Genomic DNA, 14,079 nt, shown 5'->3' with positions numbered 1-14,079 from the left:
GGGTGCATGAGGGATCGGATGGGCAGCTCAAACTACTTGACAATGGGCATTATGATGAAACTTGAACACAATGTGCCATAGGGAAAGGCATTTTTAATGAAATAAAATTAAGCGGGAAATTGAAACCGGACAGCGTGTTAATGAGAAAGCTATGTAACGGCGGCCCTGGCGTTAACGAGTGTCTACACTTGGGAGTGGGCGGTATCTGGTATCGCTTAATTAAGAACTTGTCGTAAAGCTGAAGCAAATAACATGTTATTAATTTTAATGGCAGCTGTAATCATAAGCGAAGGTAGTTTAATGACCGCGCCTTGCACCTGACATTAAAATGTATTATCAAAAATTAACTAACTAATGCATAAGATAAGTTAAATGATTTTCTCCATCTTCATAAAAAAACCCTGTATGTTCTGACTAGTTGAATTTGGGCAATCACTGACTGGTGCATCAACGCAGAGTCTAAATTCATTCCACAAGTGTGAAAAACTGGTGGATATAGTATCAGATGGATGGTCGGCAAGGTGGCCTTTCAACAAAATTAATACGGTGACAAATATGTGACTCCAACATTTTCTTGTCATCCGTTAGACTTAAAGTTAATTTTCAAATATAAGCTATATAAGCTATATTAGCTATCCATAATCTTAAGCAAACTTGTTCTGCGTATGTTGCAAAAGAGCCATCATTTCAAATGGATTGGGTTGGCGCGTTCTGCCTGTTGTATACACGTGTCTCCCAATTTTCAATGGGTACAGGAATAAATTTATGAATAATCTTAACTAATTGTTCGTCTATTAGGGTAAGGGTAGGGTAGAAGTCCTTTTAGGCTCTTAAGTAGGTCTTAAAATTTTCTTTCACTTGTATTCAATTTAATTTCAAGAGAAAATACTTTCGAAAATTGTTGCAAAACAAAGGGAGGACAGCCTGGGCACAACAATTAGTGTCTCTATTATGCTACAGCAAAACTAAACAATCGGCAGAAAATGAACAGCAGATAGGTTCGAGAAGCTTAATACTAAATGGAAGCTATCAAGACAAAAACCTTAACTCCTCGTGTAAACAACAAAAACATTGTTATCAGACATTGATGGCGTTGGCGCCATCAAGGCCCATAACAGGCAGCGCAAGGAACGTTAGCGGAGATTGGAATTGGCAATCTTTGTGGGCTACTGGGCGGCTTTTGTATATTCGCGTTAAAATACAAGCAAGTTTCAATGGACTGTAAATGAATAGAACTTACTTGGCCTAAGGACTCTAGGCGTTGGTACTGTTCTTCTCTTCTTGCCTGCCAATATTTGGCTCTATTTGCGCTTTGGTTTCTATGGGAAAGCCAGTTGCATTTTCTTTCTCAAGTGCTAAAAGTAGTTAAAAATAAATAAAAGCGAGGTATAAGGCCAAGCACGAAAAACTACGTTTTCTGCAAAAAAGAACTTGGTGAACTTTCTTTGTGCTAGCTGAATTTTGATTTACGACCACTTAACGTTTTTTATGGCCGCAGACAACAAGAATGCGTTAGTGTGCGCCTCAGCACTTATGCCAACACATATACATAAAATGAATCCCTACGCCTTAGTATAAAGCATTATTTGCAGTAAATTATGGTTGAGAGTTCAGCTTCTATGTACATACGTAGTTTTCTTGCAAGTCACCAGAAACAAATGAGAACGGCGCAGTCGGATGCAAACGACTGCACAATACTCTATTCGCAACTTTACCGATTGTACTTTATAGCCTCTTTGACTTATTGAATGCATCTCTGGAATGTACCTCGTTTTATTATGAGAAGTTACACAATGATACACACGTTTATTGATATTTATTTAAGTTTATTTTATGGAAATGCAATTATTTTATACGATATTTATGTTGCTTTCCTAAATTTAATAAGAACGATTATGCTTGTATTTCTGTTAATTTCAATTAAGTGTGCGTGTTTTTCTTGTGTGCAAACACATAAAACACTTTTAATTTATATATTTTGTGATTTTATTTTAATCCTGTAATATTAAATGCCATTACACATTTCACATTTGTGCGACAATAAATAAATTTTGCGTTCATATTTTTACTTAGTGACATATAATTTTAAGTTCTGGGGATTGAGGGCTGCAAATAACTGTATTTTATTATTATTGTATTATTTATTATGACAAATATATATTGTTATAATATAATACAGTGGCAAATTGCTAGCGGTCCACTCACTTGGCAAATCGCTCGCTTAAAAAACTCGTTGATGCGTTATTTTTGAATGAACTTTAACGGTCAAAACTAAACCAAATACTAATTTACAATTTTATTGTTAGTAATTCTAGCCTTGTTTAGGCAGGCGCAATACAATGCGGCGTTAATTTAATTTTGGAAAAACATACACACACTATATATATATGCATATATACCAAATGTTCGACTGCATGTTGTTTTGGTATATTTTAATTATTTTGGTCATGCCATGGAAACACAAAATATTATAACATGTTTTAGCCACTGGTATTTTAACTCTTTTTTTGTTTTTTTAATATCTTAACAATTAATAATTAATTTAATTATAATTATAAACATAATAAGCACTGATTCCGTACGCCTACGTATCAAATTATTTATTTGCAACCTTTAAATAAAACATGAAACCCACATATATCTCTACTTCAATTAAGTCAGAATATAAACTTGTATTCTACGTATGAACGTACTAATTATATTACATACTTATTTTTACGCTTCTTGATTTTATTTATATCGTCAATTCGTCGTTTTGATTGCTGTGCCAACATAATGTTATTTCAACTTCCATTTGCCTGTGCATTGTCAGAGGATTATTATCGTATGTTAATATATAAATGAAGAGCGATTGAACTCAATTTTCAGCTTACTGGACAGACAGACAGATCGACAGATAGACAGACAGACTGGCAGACAGTTAAGCGCGAGTAATAACTACTGCCTACTGCAAAAGTCCACTGACTGCAAAAGTGGTTGCCATTGTTGTGGCTGTGGCAGCCATTGCCATGCGGCGCAATTCAGTTTGATTTGCGATGGGCTCTAGTTGGTGCCAGAGCTGCGCACCCGTTAACGCCTTCTCGGTGTGATTGGGGTTGACCCTCTCCAGATGGGATACGGTAACGGGCTCATCGCGGCGCGTTCTCACCGCCTGCGGCAGTGGTCACGACGACATGTACGTGCATTGTGTCTTTGGTTGCGGCTCCGTCTGCTCAATTGGTTGAATAGCGGCGCGCTTCCAGTAGTCGCGTACCGTCTCTACAGTTTCCATGATGCGTAAAAAGTTGCGCCCAGCCAGCATGGCAACATCCTCTTCACTCCAGTTGTGATCTTCTAACAGCGCAGCCAGCAGCTCCGGGTACTTAGATACGTCCTCCAAGCCCATCGGGGGCATCTCAATGCCATCGTAACCGGCACCCAGGCCAATGTGTTGAATGCCAGCAATGGCTCGCACATATTTAATATGTTCTATTACATCTTGCAATCGCGCCTGACGTCCGCAGGCCACGTCCTCTGGGTCAAAGCTCAGCATTATGAGACCACCGTTCTCGGCCACCAAACGCAATATATCATCGGGCACGTTCCTCGTCGAGTTGCACAGCTGGCGTGCTGCCGAGTGAGAGAAGATGACGGGTGCTCGTGTCACCTGAAGCACATCACGTGCCGTTGCATCCGAGCTGTGTGAAAGATCGATCATCATGCCCAGACGATTCATTTCCCGCACAATGGCCTTGCCAAAGGGCGATAGGCCCTGCTCCAGTGGAGAGGCACTTGACCCAGCCCAGGACACATCGCAGCGATGCGTCAGGCTGAGGTAGCGTGCACCCAGCGAATAGAAAGAGCGCAGCACGCCAAGTGAAGAGCCGATTGTGTGGCCCCCCTCGATGCCGATCAGCGAGGCCAGGAGGCCACGCCTATGCGTGGCCACTATCTCCTGCGAGGATGTCGCCAACACCGTATCTCTTGCATACATGTCAGACAGCCGCCGCACAATGTCGATTTGCTCCAGTGCCAGCTGGACCGCATCCAAGCCCTGCGCCTCGCATGGCACGTACGCCGACCTGCAATGAAACCCAAAACAAAAAAATATAAACAAAATAGTTTTTAGTTCATAAGGTCTCTCTATAAGGAGAAGGGTCAAGTAATTGAAAAAAACTGCGAAAGTAAAAGGAGAGGAAAAACAAATGACCTCAGAATTTATAAAAATAATATTAAATAATTGGAAAAATGTACAAATATAAATTGGTTGATGATGGACACCTGCCTCCTAATTATACCGATTCATATAGTTACTAGAATAATACATACTATTGAATGTTTGATTTGCTTGAATGTTTTGATTACTTTGAAAAATTTGTAAGTCGATTTTAAGTATGCTGTGAATTTATAAAGTTCAGTTTCAAATGTTTGTTGAAAGTAAGTCCAACACAAAAACACATTAACACGTTTTTAATATGCACAGGACGTGGGCACGCGCTGAACAGTTCAGGTCTTGCAAGGAAAGCCATGAAATCTTTCCCAGGGAGCCGCCACAAGCTCGTCACAATGATTTTGTACCTTCATTTGATAAAGAACAACCATCAATTGGTTTATTGTTGGGCTGGGAATATGGCCGCCTCTGGTTGAAGGAGCATAAGGAAAGTATGGATAAAGAACTTATTGATGCGAAGCCATATTTTATTGAGCCCGACTTTGGTTGGTGGGTAAGCAAGCGCACTACAGTCCTAGACCGTCGGCAGATCTTTTTAAGGAAGAAACAGAATCCACATTTCAAGAACTGCAATTTGTCTGCATTTGCTAAATCGAAAACCCATCGAAAAAAACATACAAGTAGTTCGAATGCTAACAGTTCACCTGCTCCTGGCTCAGAGCAAGCTGGATTAGTTGCTCCAGGATTGGATCTTGCTGGTTCGGTTTCAGAAGGAGCAGCTCGGATGACCAACGCTGAGAAGAGGAAGATATGCAAATGCAAGGACTGCAAGCAACGCCGCTGTGGAGGTCAGGAAAAAAATAAACTTTTAACTGAAATAAGGAAATCCGTTCCGATTCCTTGGTATTGAAATTGTTATTGTTCGTAAAAAAGCTCAACAATACGATTAAGTGGGATTAAAATTAGGACACTTAGATCTATGAGAAATCAATGGCTTGTTCCTGAAGTAAATAATATAAATATTTTAATACATGTCAATTATGTATTAATATAGAATATACTTTAGCATATAAGGAATAGTTTTATTCTCATTAGTTTTGTCATTTATTGAGTGTCTCGACATCATCTATTTCTCCATTTTCCCCCCACTACCCATTCAGATCCTTGCAATAACATTATTATGCAGTTTGCGTGGATCTGAATGGTTAACTAACAGCACATTTGAATTTTAAATGCAATGACATTGCAATAAGGAGGGCCACTGAAAACTACTATAGCTACCAAATGGCTCAATCCTGGTGAGCTTTAGTTTCATCTCCGGCGAATTCGGACGGAGTTTCGGACGGAAATTGAACAATGACGACCACTAAAATTAAGTTCGAAAATGGCCCAGAGTTACACTCTGTTTGGCGGCGGGCAGAGCAACAGACTGAATGTTTGGTGTCAGAGGTCTACCAAATAAAATCGAGTGGATTGCCCATCAGCATTTTTCCCAAACTGCAGCTGTCTGCCGCCTGTCAAGCACCACTCCTCCTTGTGTTCCCAATCCATTCCATTTGTTTTGCTGTTGTTTCTAGTTTGGGTATGGCATGCAGATAGGCATGTTGGCTGGGTGCTAAAGATTGCCTGGAAGCTGAATAAGGTTGGCCGTTTGCCCTGCAGCCACACGGTGGCTGTTGCCAAATTTTATTTTGCAGTCAAATTGCTGGCATCTCTTGCCCGTGGGTGGGCGGCGGTGTGAATGTGGGCATTGCGGCGATTGCTCGTATGTTGCTGATGTGCGCTCGGTGTTAGGTAATTGTTATGGGTGAATGTCAAACATGGTTGAATTCCTATCAGTAAAACATCGACCAAAAAGAAAAAACTATTTTAAAGTTTTTTGCAGAGCGCCAACATGTTGTCAGTTGGGCCGATGAATCTGTTGTTATTTTGCTAGCTGAATGGGCCTCAATTTTATCAGCATTGCATATAGTTATTGTCTAGACAGCTAAGTCTACTGTAAGCTTCAACTAGCCTCGGATTTTCGGGCCTTGGGGCTTTTATTGTTGTTGTAGACCGTTTATTTATTATTCAATTTAAGTTGTTTAGGTATGGTAGATTACTACTTACCAGACCTGCACGCCGACCAGTCCTTGCTTAAGCCGTTCCATATCTGTTTGCGCCCACGTCGGGCGTGCCCACATCGACTTGTGATCAAGGTCGTGGCTTAGATGAACCAGCTCCAGGCTACTGTGCGCGTACTTGCGCACGTTCCAGGCAAAGTTGTTGTGTCCGTCGACAAGCGGTACTTCACGTAGGATGCGCCTAACGATTCGTAATCTTTGCGCGTGAGAGTTTCGACTGGGCGACATGAGAAAGTGTTGGTAGGCCAGTGTAGCTGCTATAGCCAGCAGGCAGATGGCGCTCACCAGGGTCAGAGCCACCATCCAGGAGCCGCGTCGCGTCTTGTGGGCGGCACCTGAAATGTTTCTTGCCTTGCGGGTAGTCTTTCCCTTTGCTTTGCCGGAGCCACCGGCTGTCGCTGCCGCTTCCGTTGCCAAAGAGGTGGGCGACTTTGTTTCGAGAGCGATTCCAGCGATATCGCTGCCAACAACGACTCCGCCCGTCATCGCACTGCCAAAGCCCTTGGACTTCTGGATGCTGGCAATCTCTCCACCTGAGTCACTGTTAGAGATCGAGTTCTGGCGGGAGAGTGTACGGCGTATGTTCGAGTGCTCCGTTACGTCTGGCAGGCCGCCAAACCCGGTTGTCTACAATAAAAGTAAATAGGCAAAAGGGTCGCATTACTTTGCTGCTTTTTATTGGACTTATTACCTGACAGCATAAGGCGCTGCCCCTTATCCCAACCCCACCGTCTGGTTCTAAGTTGCTTCATTAAAAGTACGTCAAAGTTTCTTCGTTGATTTTGCGCTCTAATTAAAACTGTTGCAAACTTTGAACTTTTTGTAATATTCATAGCTGGCATGAAACATCAACAAGGCTCAATCTGAAACTTTTTAATGAACCAAGTGGCCAAATCAAAATCAATGCATTTGGAACCTTTCAATTTGATACATCAGGCGCGGCGGCCCTTTGGCTGTTAGGCTAATCTCGGCCCCAACTTAATTGAGCCCTTGCAATAATTCATATATGCCACTGTGCATGGAACTGGTCGTTCACATTAACATTCATTCGCCAAAACCCCAAAAACTTTCTTTCGCAAAAGTTTGTCATCAATTTTGCCCCGAGCTGTCAATGGTATGATTAGATTGTGACTCTCTGAGGGAATTATGGGAAGATCCGAGGAAAAATCCCAATGAAACATATCAAATTCCTTAACGTGCATTATAGGCATCTCTGATAAACCTAAATTATGTAAAATAAGCTTAACGTTGTGCATTTTTAGAATTCAATTAAATATGCCATTGTATTGATTCTGTGGGATCATTTAATCTATAATTAAATGCGACAACTAAATCCTTACATATTTATTTAACTGCGAATTAATGTCATATGAAACATATTTTATTCCGCAGACCGCAGCCACCCACCCTTCTTTATTTTGTTGCCCTTGCTTCTTTATACGCATTTGCGGTTAATTAGGTGAACCTCAGAGTATGCGAGCAATGAGCATATAATATTTCTTTAGCAAAGATTGCTGAACTAACTAGGAGATACCCTTTACACGGAAAAATCGCATGACAAATTGATTTTTTAATCTTATCCATTCAAATCTTGAATGTTATATTTTTCATATCCTATTTAAATTTCTTTCTTTTTAACTATCAAATGTAACTAAATTTATGAACCCAGCCAAAGGTGAAGAGCCCGAAACTCGTCCTTCTGCACTTACTTGTAGAGTTTTATTTATTCCCATTTTTTCCCTAGCTTTATGCAAACAGAGAATAAAAGAGAAAAGGAATATCTGAAAATGTTTTTGTATGCCAGTGGAAAATTAATTAAATAAAATATACGCGATGCAAAATAGGATGTCGGCCATGCCCGAAGTACAACAGAATGGGACGCCTGATACATTTAAAACTATTTTTAATTATGAATTGCGCCTGCATCCGGCAGCGAAATTAACTTTTATTAATACTGGCGAAACTTTCGACATCGCAATGCAAGTAATAACAAGTGGGAAGTTTGTGCTATAAGGTTCCCGACTACGGGATACGCTATGTTCAGTGTCAACTAGTTGGCAAAGTTTGGGCCCTTCTTATAGGGAAGATATATACTGTGGGCGGGCTTAGTAAAATAATAAAGGTTATTAAAATAAATACGAAATTTGGTTGCACTAGTTTTCGTCAAAGAAATATATTTCGCATATAATTAAATAAGCGGACTTTAGTGCAAGCCCAATATACTCTTTCATCTTTGAAAGCAGAGTAAGGAAATAATAAGGCTGGTTAAACTTGCATAAAAAAAATCAACTCAATTTTTAATAAAAATGCACATATTTTTCATATTTTGCATTGCAACGATGCTTTGCATTCTCTGTATTTCTCTTTCTTTTAAAGGTGGCTAAAAAGCACGTCAAGTTCTTTGGAACAAAGAGCTTATTCGAAGTTGACATATTTGTATAGTAATATAAGCAAATAATTGTATGCTACCTATATATTTATATAGTTTGCATTTATGAGATAGTTACAGGGTATCTTTGTATCCATCACTGATGTCAGGGTGCATTTTTAGCCATTTGGTTGGCCTGTGGGTGGGTGCCAATGCGAAAGTTTGTAATTGGCGCTGCTACCACGAATTTTTATCTGAGTATTGAAAGGATGGGAGGTTGGGAGTGAATCGTCCCATAACCGGAAAGCAGCTATAGCCACATTTTGCACTGAATACCCCTGCGTGGCGAAAGCGTTGGCGCTGTTAACAAATTTATGGGAGGTGCCAGACGATGACCTCACAGCAGGTGGCAGCATTTGGGGCATGTTCAAAGTTTTGGTTGCACTTTGCTGTGGCCGCTGCACCGAGATTATAATAATTTCTAATTAGTTCAATTCGGCTCTAGAGCCAATTTGCCAAAGCTGTCAAAACAGTCATGGTGTAATTTTAAAAGCTGGTTTGCAAATAGTCCATGAAGGAAAGCATATTTCTATTGCACTACTGAATATAACTTAACAGGCTGAATTTACTGCTCAAAACTAGAAATTTTAATATTTTTTATAAGTCTTTTTTGGCTACGGGCAGCAGTTTTATAGATTTATACAAAATACATCATAACACGTCAACGCCAACATGCTGACGGACGAGGACCATCAGGTTGTGTCTAGAGGCCCGGAAGATATTGATGTTTGGTGCGATATACCCATTGATCAACGAACAAAATCTGATATGGATACGATAATGGAGCCAAGCGATGAGAATGACGACTTTTTGGACAATCCCGTGCTTCGATTCCCACACATAAACATAGATGTGTTTAATATTGTTGGAGCCGTTGAAATCGACAGGGAAGTTTCCGCTGAGACGTGGGCGATCATCGAGTCTTTGGTGGAGCAGGAAGTAGCCCAAATGGAAAACCCACAGTAGTTTCAAGTATCTGCTTGAATTCATTTTAAAATTAATGCATTTGCGTTATTTATGTGAAAAAAAGACAAATGTTTGTTATATCTCTAAAGGTGATTTAGAACTTTTAACAGGCCCATATACCGAGAATATGACAACGGAAAATGACTACAATTTTGTTATATCCCGAAGCAGAGCTGGATTATACATACTTTAATGCAAATGACGGGTGACGTCCGATCTTTTAAAGAATATGTATATATTTATACATGAATATATAAACATATCATGATGTGAATCTTACTTAATAAATGCAAACACTAAAACAATAGTTTTAATAGAAATTTATTTAAGTGAAATAAACTTGTTCTGAGTAAGCTATTTGAAATGTTAAATTAAATTGTCAGATTTTATTGTCTTGCAACAGAAGTATTTTATTACAAATAGATTTAGTCTCTTCTGCAAATACTAATACATTTGTTCGTGTTGTTAACCAAACTTGATTCCTTGAGCATTTCGCGGTTCACTTTTAAATAAGACTAAAACATACGATATGGTTCCAACTGCTACTTTCATAGGGCCTGACTAAAATACGCAATTTCAGCAGCATTTTATTTGTAGCTCATCAGAGCAAAGCAAAGCGACAGGCGGCAGTCACATGACACAAAAGGCGGCAAGCAACGGGAGCAAAAAGGCAGGAATAGGAACAAGGACAACAAAAAATGGCAGCTGTAACAAGAAAAGCAAAGGATTTGAGCAAAAAAAAACTAGCGGAAAGCTTTTTAGTTTTCCGTTGTATTTTCTTTTGCTTTTTGTTTCAGGTTCAGTTTTCCGAAAACAAGTTTTGTATACCTTATATGCCAAAAATACCAAAACAATGGGAAACAATTGAGGCATTCATATTCATCTACATGTTTAAATTGGTAAAAGAAACCTTTTGAAAAATCCTATCAGCATCGGATCACTGTATCATATTGTTTCGAGCAATCGGCTAGAAATATAAAAGAGTTGTGAGACTAAGTATGGGAACTTATCGCTAATTTGCTATGAGTCTGCAAGTGTATTTAATTCGTCTTGCTTCTTACTTGATTTGTAAATAACAGCAACAATGCCCAGAAGAAAGAATAATGTGTAGAAAATGAAATAAAAAATATATGCTGCTGTTTAGTGTTGCTGTTAGAACTTGCAGAAAACTGTTGTATAAAACTTTTATGTTCTTTTTCCGAACCGTTTTGAACTTATTTTGGTCTGTGTGAAAATTCGTTGAAGACATGTTTCACAGTTTTCGCAAAACCCACTTCTATAGCGGTTAATGGGGGTCCAAGGTTGTATTGCGAAAGATAAAGTTTTGCCAGAGTGGGTTCAAACTTATTTTCATAATGGCTTAAACTTGAAATGTAGTTGTTCCTATGTGACGCTTGCAATAAGTTTATTTCAAAATACGAATTTCCCTACATTGCACCGCAATCAAAGAAATCGATAAAAATATGCATGGGGTAGGTACAGGGTATCATCTAGAGGTGCATTCTCGACTCTAGCCCACGTGCCTTAAGCGTAACATAGAGCTTTAAAATAGTTTTGAGAAATGATTATGATGAATGCGTTCATAAATATGGAAAGCTGATTTGTGCCCAACTTTGGGAATTTTTCGCCCATTGTGGTCCACTTTTCAACGCTTGCCCATTACAATTTTCATGGCCCCCTGTGGCGCCTGAGGGGGTTATAGTTGGAGTTCTCGACATCGCCCATTGCCGCTGCTGTTTTGCCGGCTGCGGTTCATGTCAACGTCGGCAAGTTTTTAGTTTTTCAAATGTCGTTGGGGCTTTTCACGCTGATGGACATCACCAGCAATAACGACAGCATTCCTCTCGCATCCTCGCATCCCACTACAATTCTTTTTCCACTTTTCGCCTGTACACCCACTAACCGCAATGTTGTTGCTTTGTTATAGCCCGTCCTGGTCTCTAGTCTGAAATGGGCATCAAGAGGAAAAGGAGCAGCTGCCCGGACTGGCGGCGATGGCTGTGCTGGGACTTGGTGTTTGTTTGCTTCTGAGTTTGTCTGTTTCTATGTTTGCGTGTATGTCTATTTGTCTCTGAGTTATCTGGGCGATGACCGGCGATTGTCTAGACCCTGTTCTCTCTGGCTGTCTGGTTGTGTTTGCGTGTGTGTGCGCGCTTAGTTCGCTATTTGTATTGGAAGTTAAGGAATTGCAGCTCTTTAAGTGTTCATTTAACAATTGAAAGTTTTAATCGACTTTCTTTGTACAGCACTCTTGTGCGCCCCAACTGACTTCAAATCGAGTAAGTATATGTGTGCGAATGGCGTCTCCATTAAAAGTGAAAGTTGACAAAACTTGCGTGTTTCGTGTTTATGGCAATTGGCTTTCCACGCTCTGAGGGCTTAGTAGCACAGAATTAAGAAATGTAACCCTAAATAATGTACTATTTGTAAGCAAGACATCTCACTAGTCTGCAAATAAGTTTAATTTGTCTAGTCCTCTGTAATCGAATCCCAGGTAAGTGTATGGATGGATGAAGTCTTAGGCATAGCATGTAAAAGGCCATACTAACTACCAAAGATATATTAAAATTTAGATTGAAAGTAGTTTGCAGGTTTATTTAATACCTATAACAATAATACATAGCTGATTAGTTCATGATTTCCGAATAGGAGCCTGTACAAACATGCTTCTCAATTTCTTGCATTATTTTAAAATTTACTTTTCTGTTGCATGTTGAATATTGCATGCTGCATGTTGCATGTTTTGATTGTATGATTGGAGTGTGTTTGTAAGTCAACAAGTTTATCGATTGTATTTTTAAGCTGACTCGTAAGTATGGCTTGCCATAGTCATGTTTTCTCGGATAATAAGTCATGATTACATAGTATTCCATCATGTTACACTCTTGAAGGGGAGTGGCAACAACTTTCGGTTGAAAAAAGGAAAGCAAAGCCTGAGCTGACATGAACATTGACGGGTACAGAACATAAAAATATGCTAGTCAAGCTCGACAGCTTTGCTCTGCACCCGCACACTCACCCATCAATCAAGAAGCAGTTCGACAACACAAACTTAATTCTAAAATTCCATTTACCCAGCAAATGCATTCCCAGAAGATAAATTGAATAGGATCTTAAGCAGCAAGCTAAGTGGAGCAGCCTGGCATAAAACATAGCACTTGAAATTGGTGGGCAGCAGAACGCATTTGCAGAGTAAACACTTAAATGGAGCGCGTCCTAAGCCAGAGTCAAATCGGAAAACTGAGAAATGTATTCAATCAGGATTAAGTCAAGCTGTAGATGGGTCACTGTGTGTTGGAGGGAGGGCTTTTTATGTTTTTTCTTTTTTAGTATTTGTGAAGAGTGTGCACCGAGTCAATTGGCAAAATAGCTTCTTCGGCACGCCAGCGAATAAATACAGTAGCAGGCATGTGAGTTAAAATTGTGTCTTTATAAGGGAGCTATATTCTCGAAAACATAATGAACATATATACATATTCAGAAACTGTTGCTCGAAAACTACAAGGGCTGAGCGCTGTGTTCAAAATATCTCCTAGTCGGGCACTCCCAACTAGAGTACTTTTCACTTGCTATATCAATATTTTTATTTCGTAAATCTTTATCTATATATATTTTCATGTTTGCACCAAACAAGAATCTAAAGTAATTCTGCAAAGTGAGCCACTGAGGAAAAGTTGTTGATAAAAAGCGTTGAAGCGGCAACAGGCACCGAGCAACGAAAAGATAAGCTACTCGAATTGCTGAAGGGACGGGCACGAGTCCACAGACGGGGAACAACGGAGCATGCAAGCGTGGCAATAATGACTATATTTATGGGCTTGGCGAAACGCATAAAACGCAGGTTCCGACAGCCAAACAAACTCCACGACTGCGAGGATGCAAGCGGTAAGAAAGTGGATAAATGGTCAGGCTGCAGAAAAGAAGCTGCGTCTGAACGACACTTGCAACATTTAATTTATTATGCAAATGTGAACAAATGGCCCGAATGGTCATAGATGACAGGCGACGTCGTGGCTTGAATAATGGCCAAGGACTACAATTTCCCTTCGCTTTGGTTCTATTCATTTGTATTCTTTACAACTTTGGTTTTATTCAGTTCAATGTCCACTGCTGTAAAACTGAGGGAACTGATTTCTTTTTTTTTTTGCAAAGAGATAACACATGACACGGTTTTGGGAATTTAAGATGCAAAGTCCAAACAAATTGAGTTACATGCAGATAATCGTTTATCAGATCCGTTTACAATGTGTTCAAATAAATGTATTTTGATTTGTCCACATAAGTCACGCTCATGTTGCTCTCGGGATTTGGGAGTGTGCGAGTAGCAGTCGCATCGAGAATAGTAACTGCATTTTAAATCAAGTATGAGTGCTTTAGTTGATAGTGTCCGCCACACTTTGTGCTTCTCTCTT

General features: G+C 39.7%; 2 protein-coding genes across 3 annotated transcripts in view; one reads left to right on the top strand and one right to left on the bottom strand.

The window, feature by feature from the left end:
- Positions 1 to 1,869: 1,869 nt before the first annotated feature.
- Positions 1,870 to 14,079, bottom strand: part of LOC115770371 — an 83,400-nt gene continuing 71,190 nt past the window's right edge. For both annotated transcript variants that reach the window (XM_030715617.1, XM_030715618.1), the window contains exons 2-3: positions 6,260 to 6,900; positions 1,870 to 4,061 (exon numbers count right to left, since the gene is read on the bottom strand). In XM_030715617.1, coding sequence (XP_030571477.1) covers positions 3,164 to 4,061; positions 6,260 to 6,900 — 1,539 coding nt within the window. In that variant the 3' untranslated portion in view covers positions 1,870 to 3,163. The remainder of the gene's footprint in view (positions 4,062 to 6,259; positions 6,901 to 14,079) is intronic.
- Positions 4,382 to 5,184, top strand: LOC115770379. Its single transcript, XM_030715628.1, has one exon. The coding sequence runs from the start codon at positions 4,455 to 4,457 to the stop codon at positions 5,058 to 5,060; it is 606 nt and encodes a 201-aa protein (XP_030571488.1). The 5' UTR covers positions 4,382 to 4,454; the 3' UTR covers positions 5,061 to 5,184.

This window comes from Drosophila novamexicana, unplaced genomic scaffold, assembly GCF_003285875.2.
Source record: "Drosophila novamexicana strain 15010-1031.04,08,12 unplaced genomic scaffold, DnovRS2.1 tig00004555-arrow-pilon, whole genome shotgun sequence".
Taxonomy (NCBI): Eukaryota; Metazoa; Arthropoda; class Insecta; order Diptera; family Drosophilidae; genus Drosophila; species Drosophila novamexicana.
Note: the sequence above shows the minus strand (reverse complement) of the source record. Positions and strands in the feature narration are given on the sequence as shown.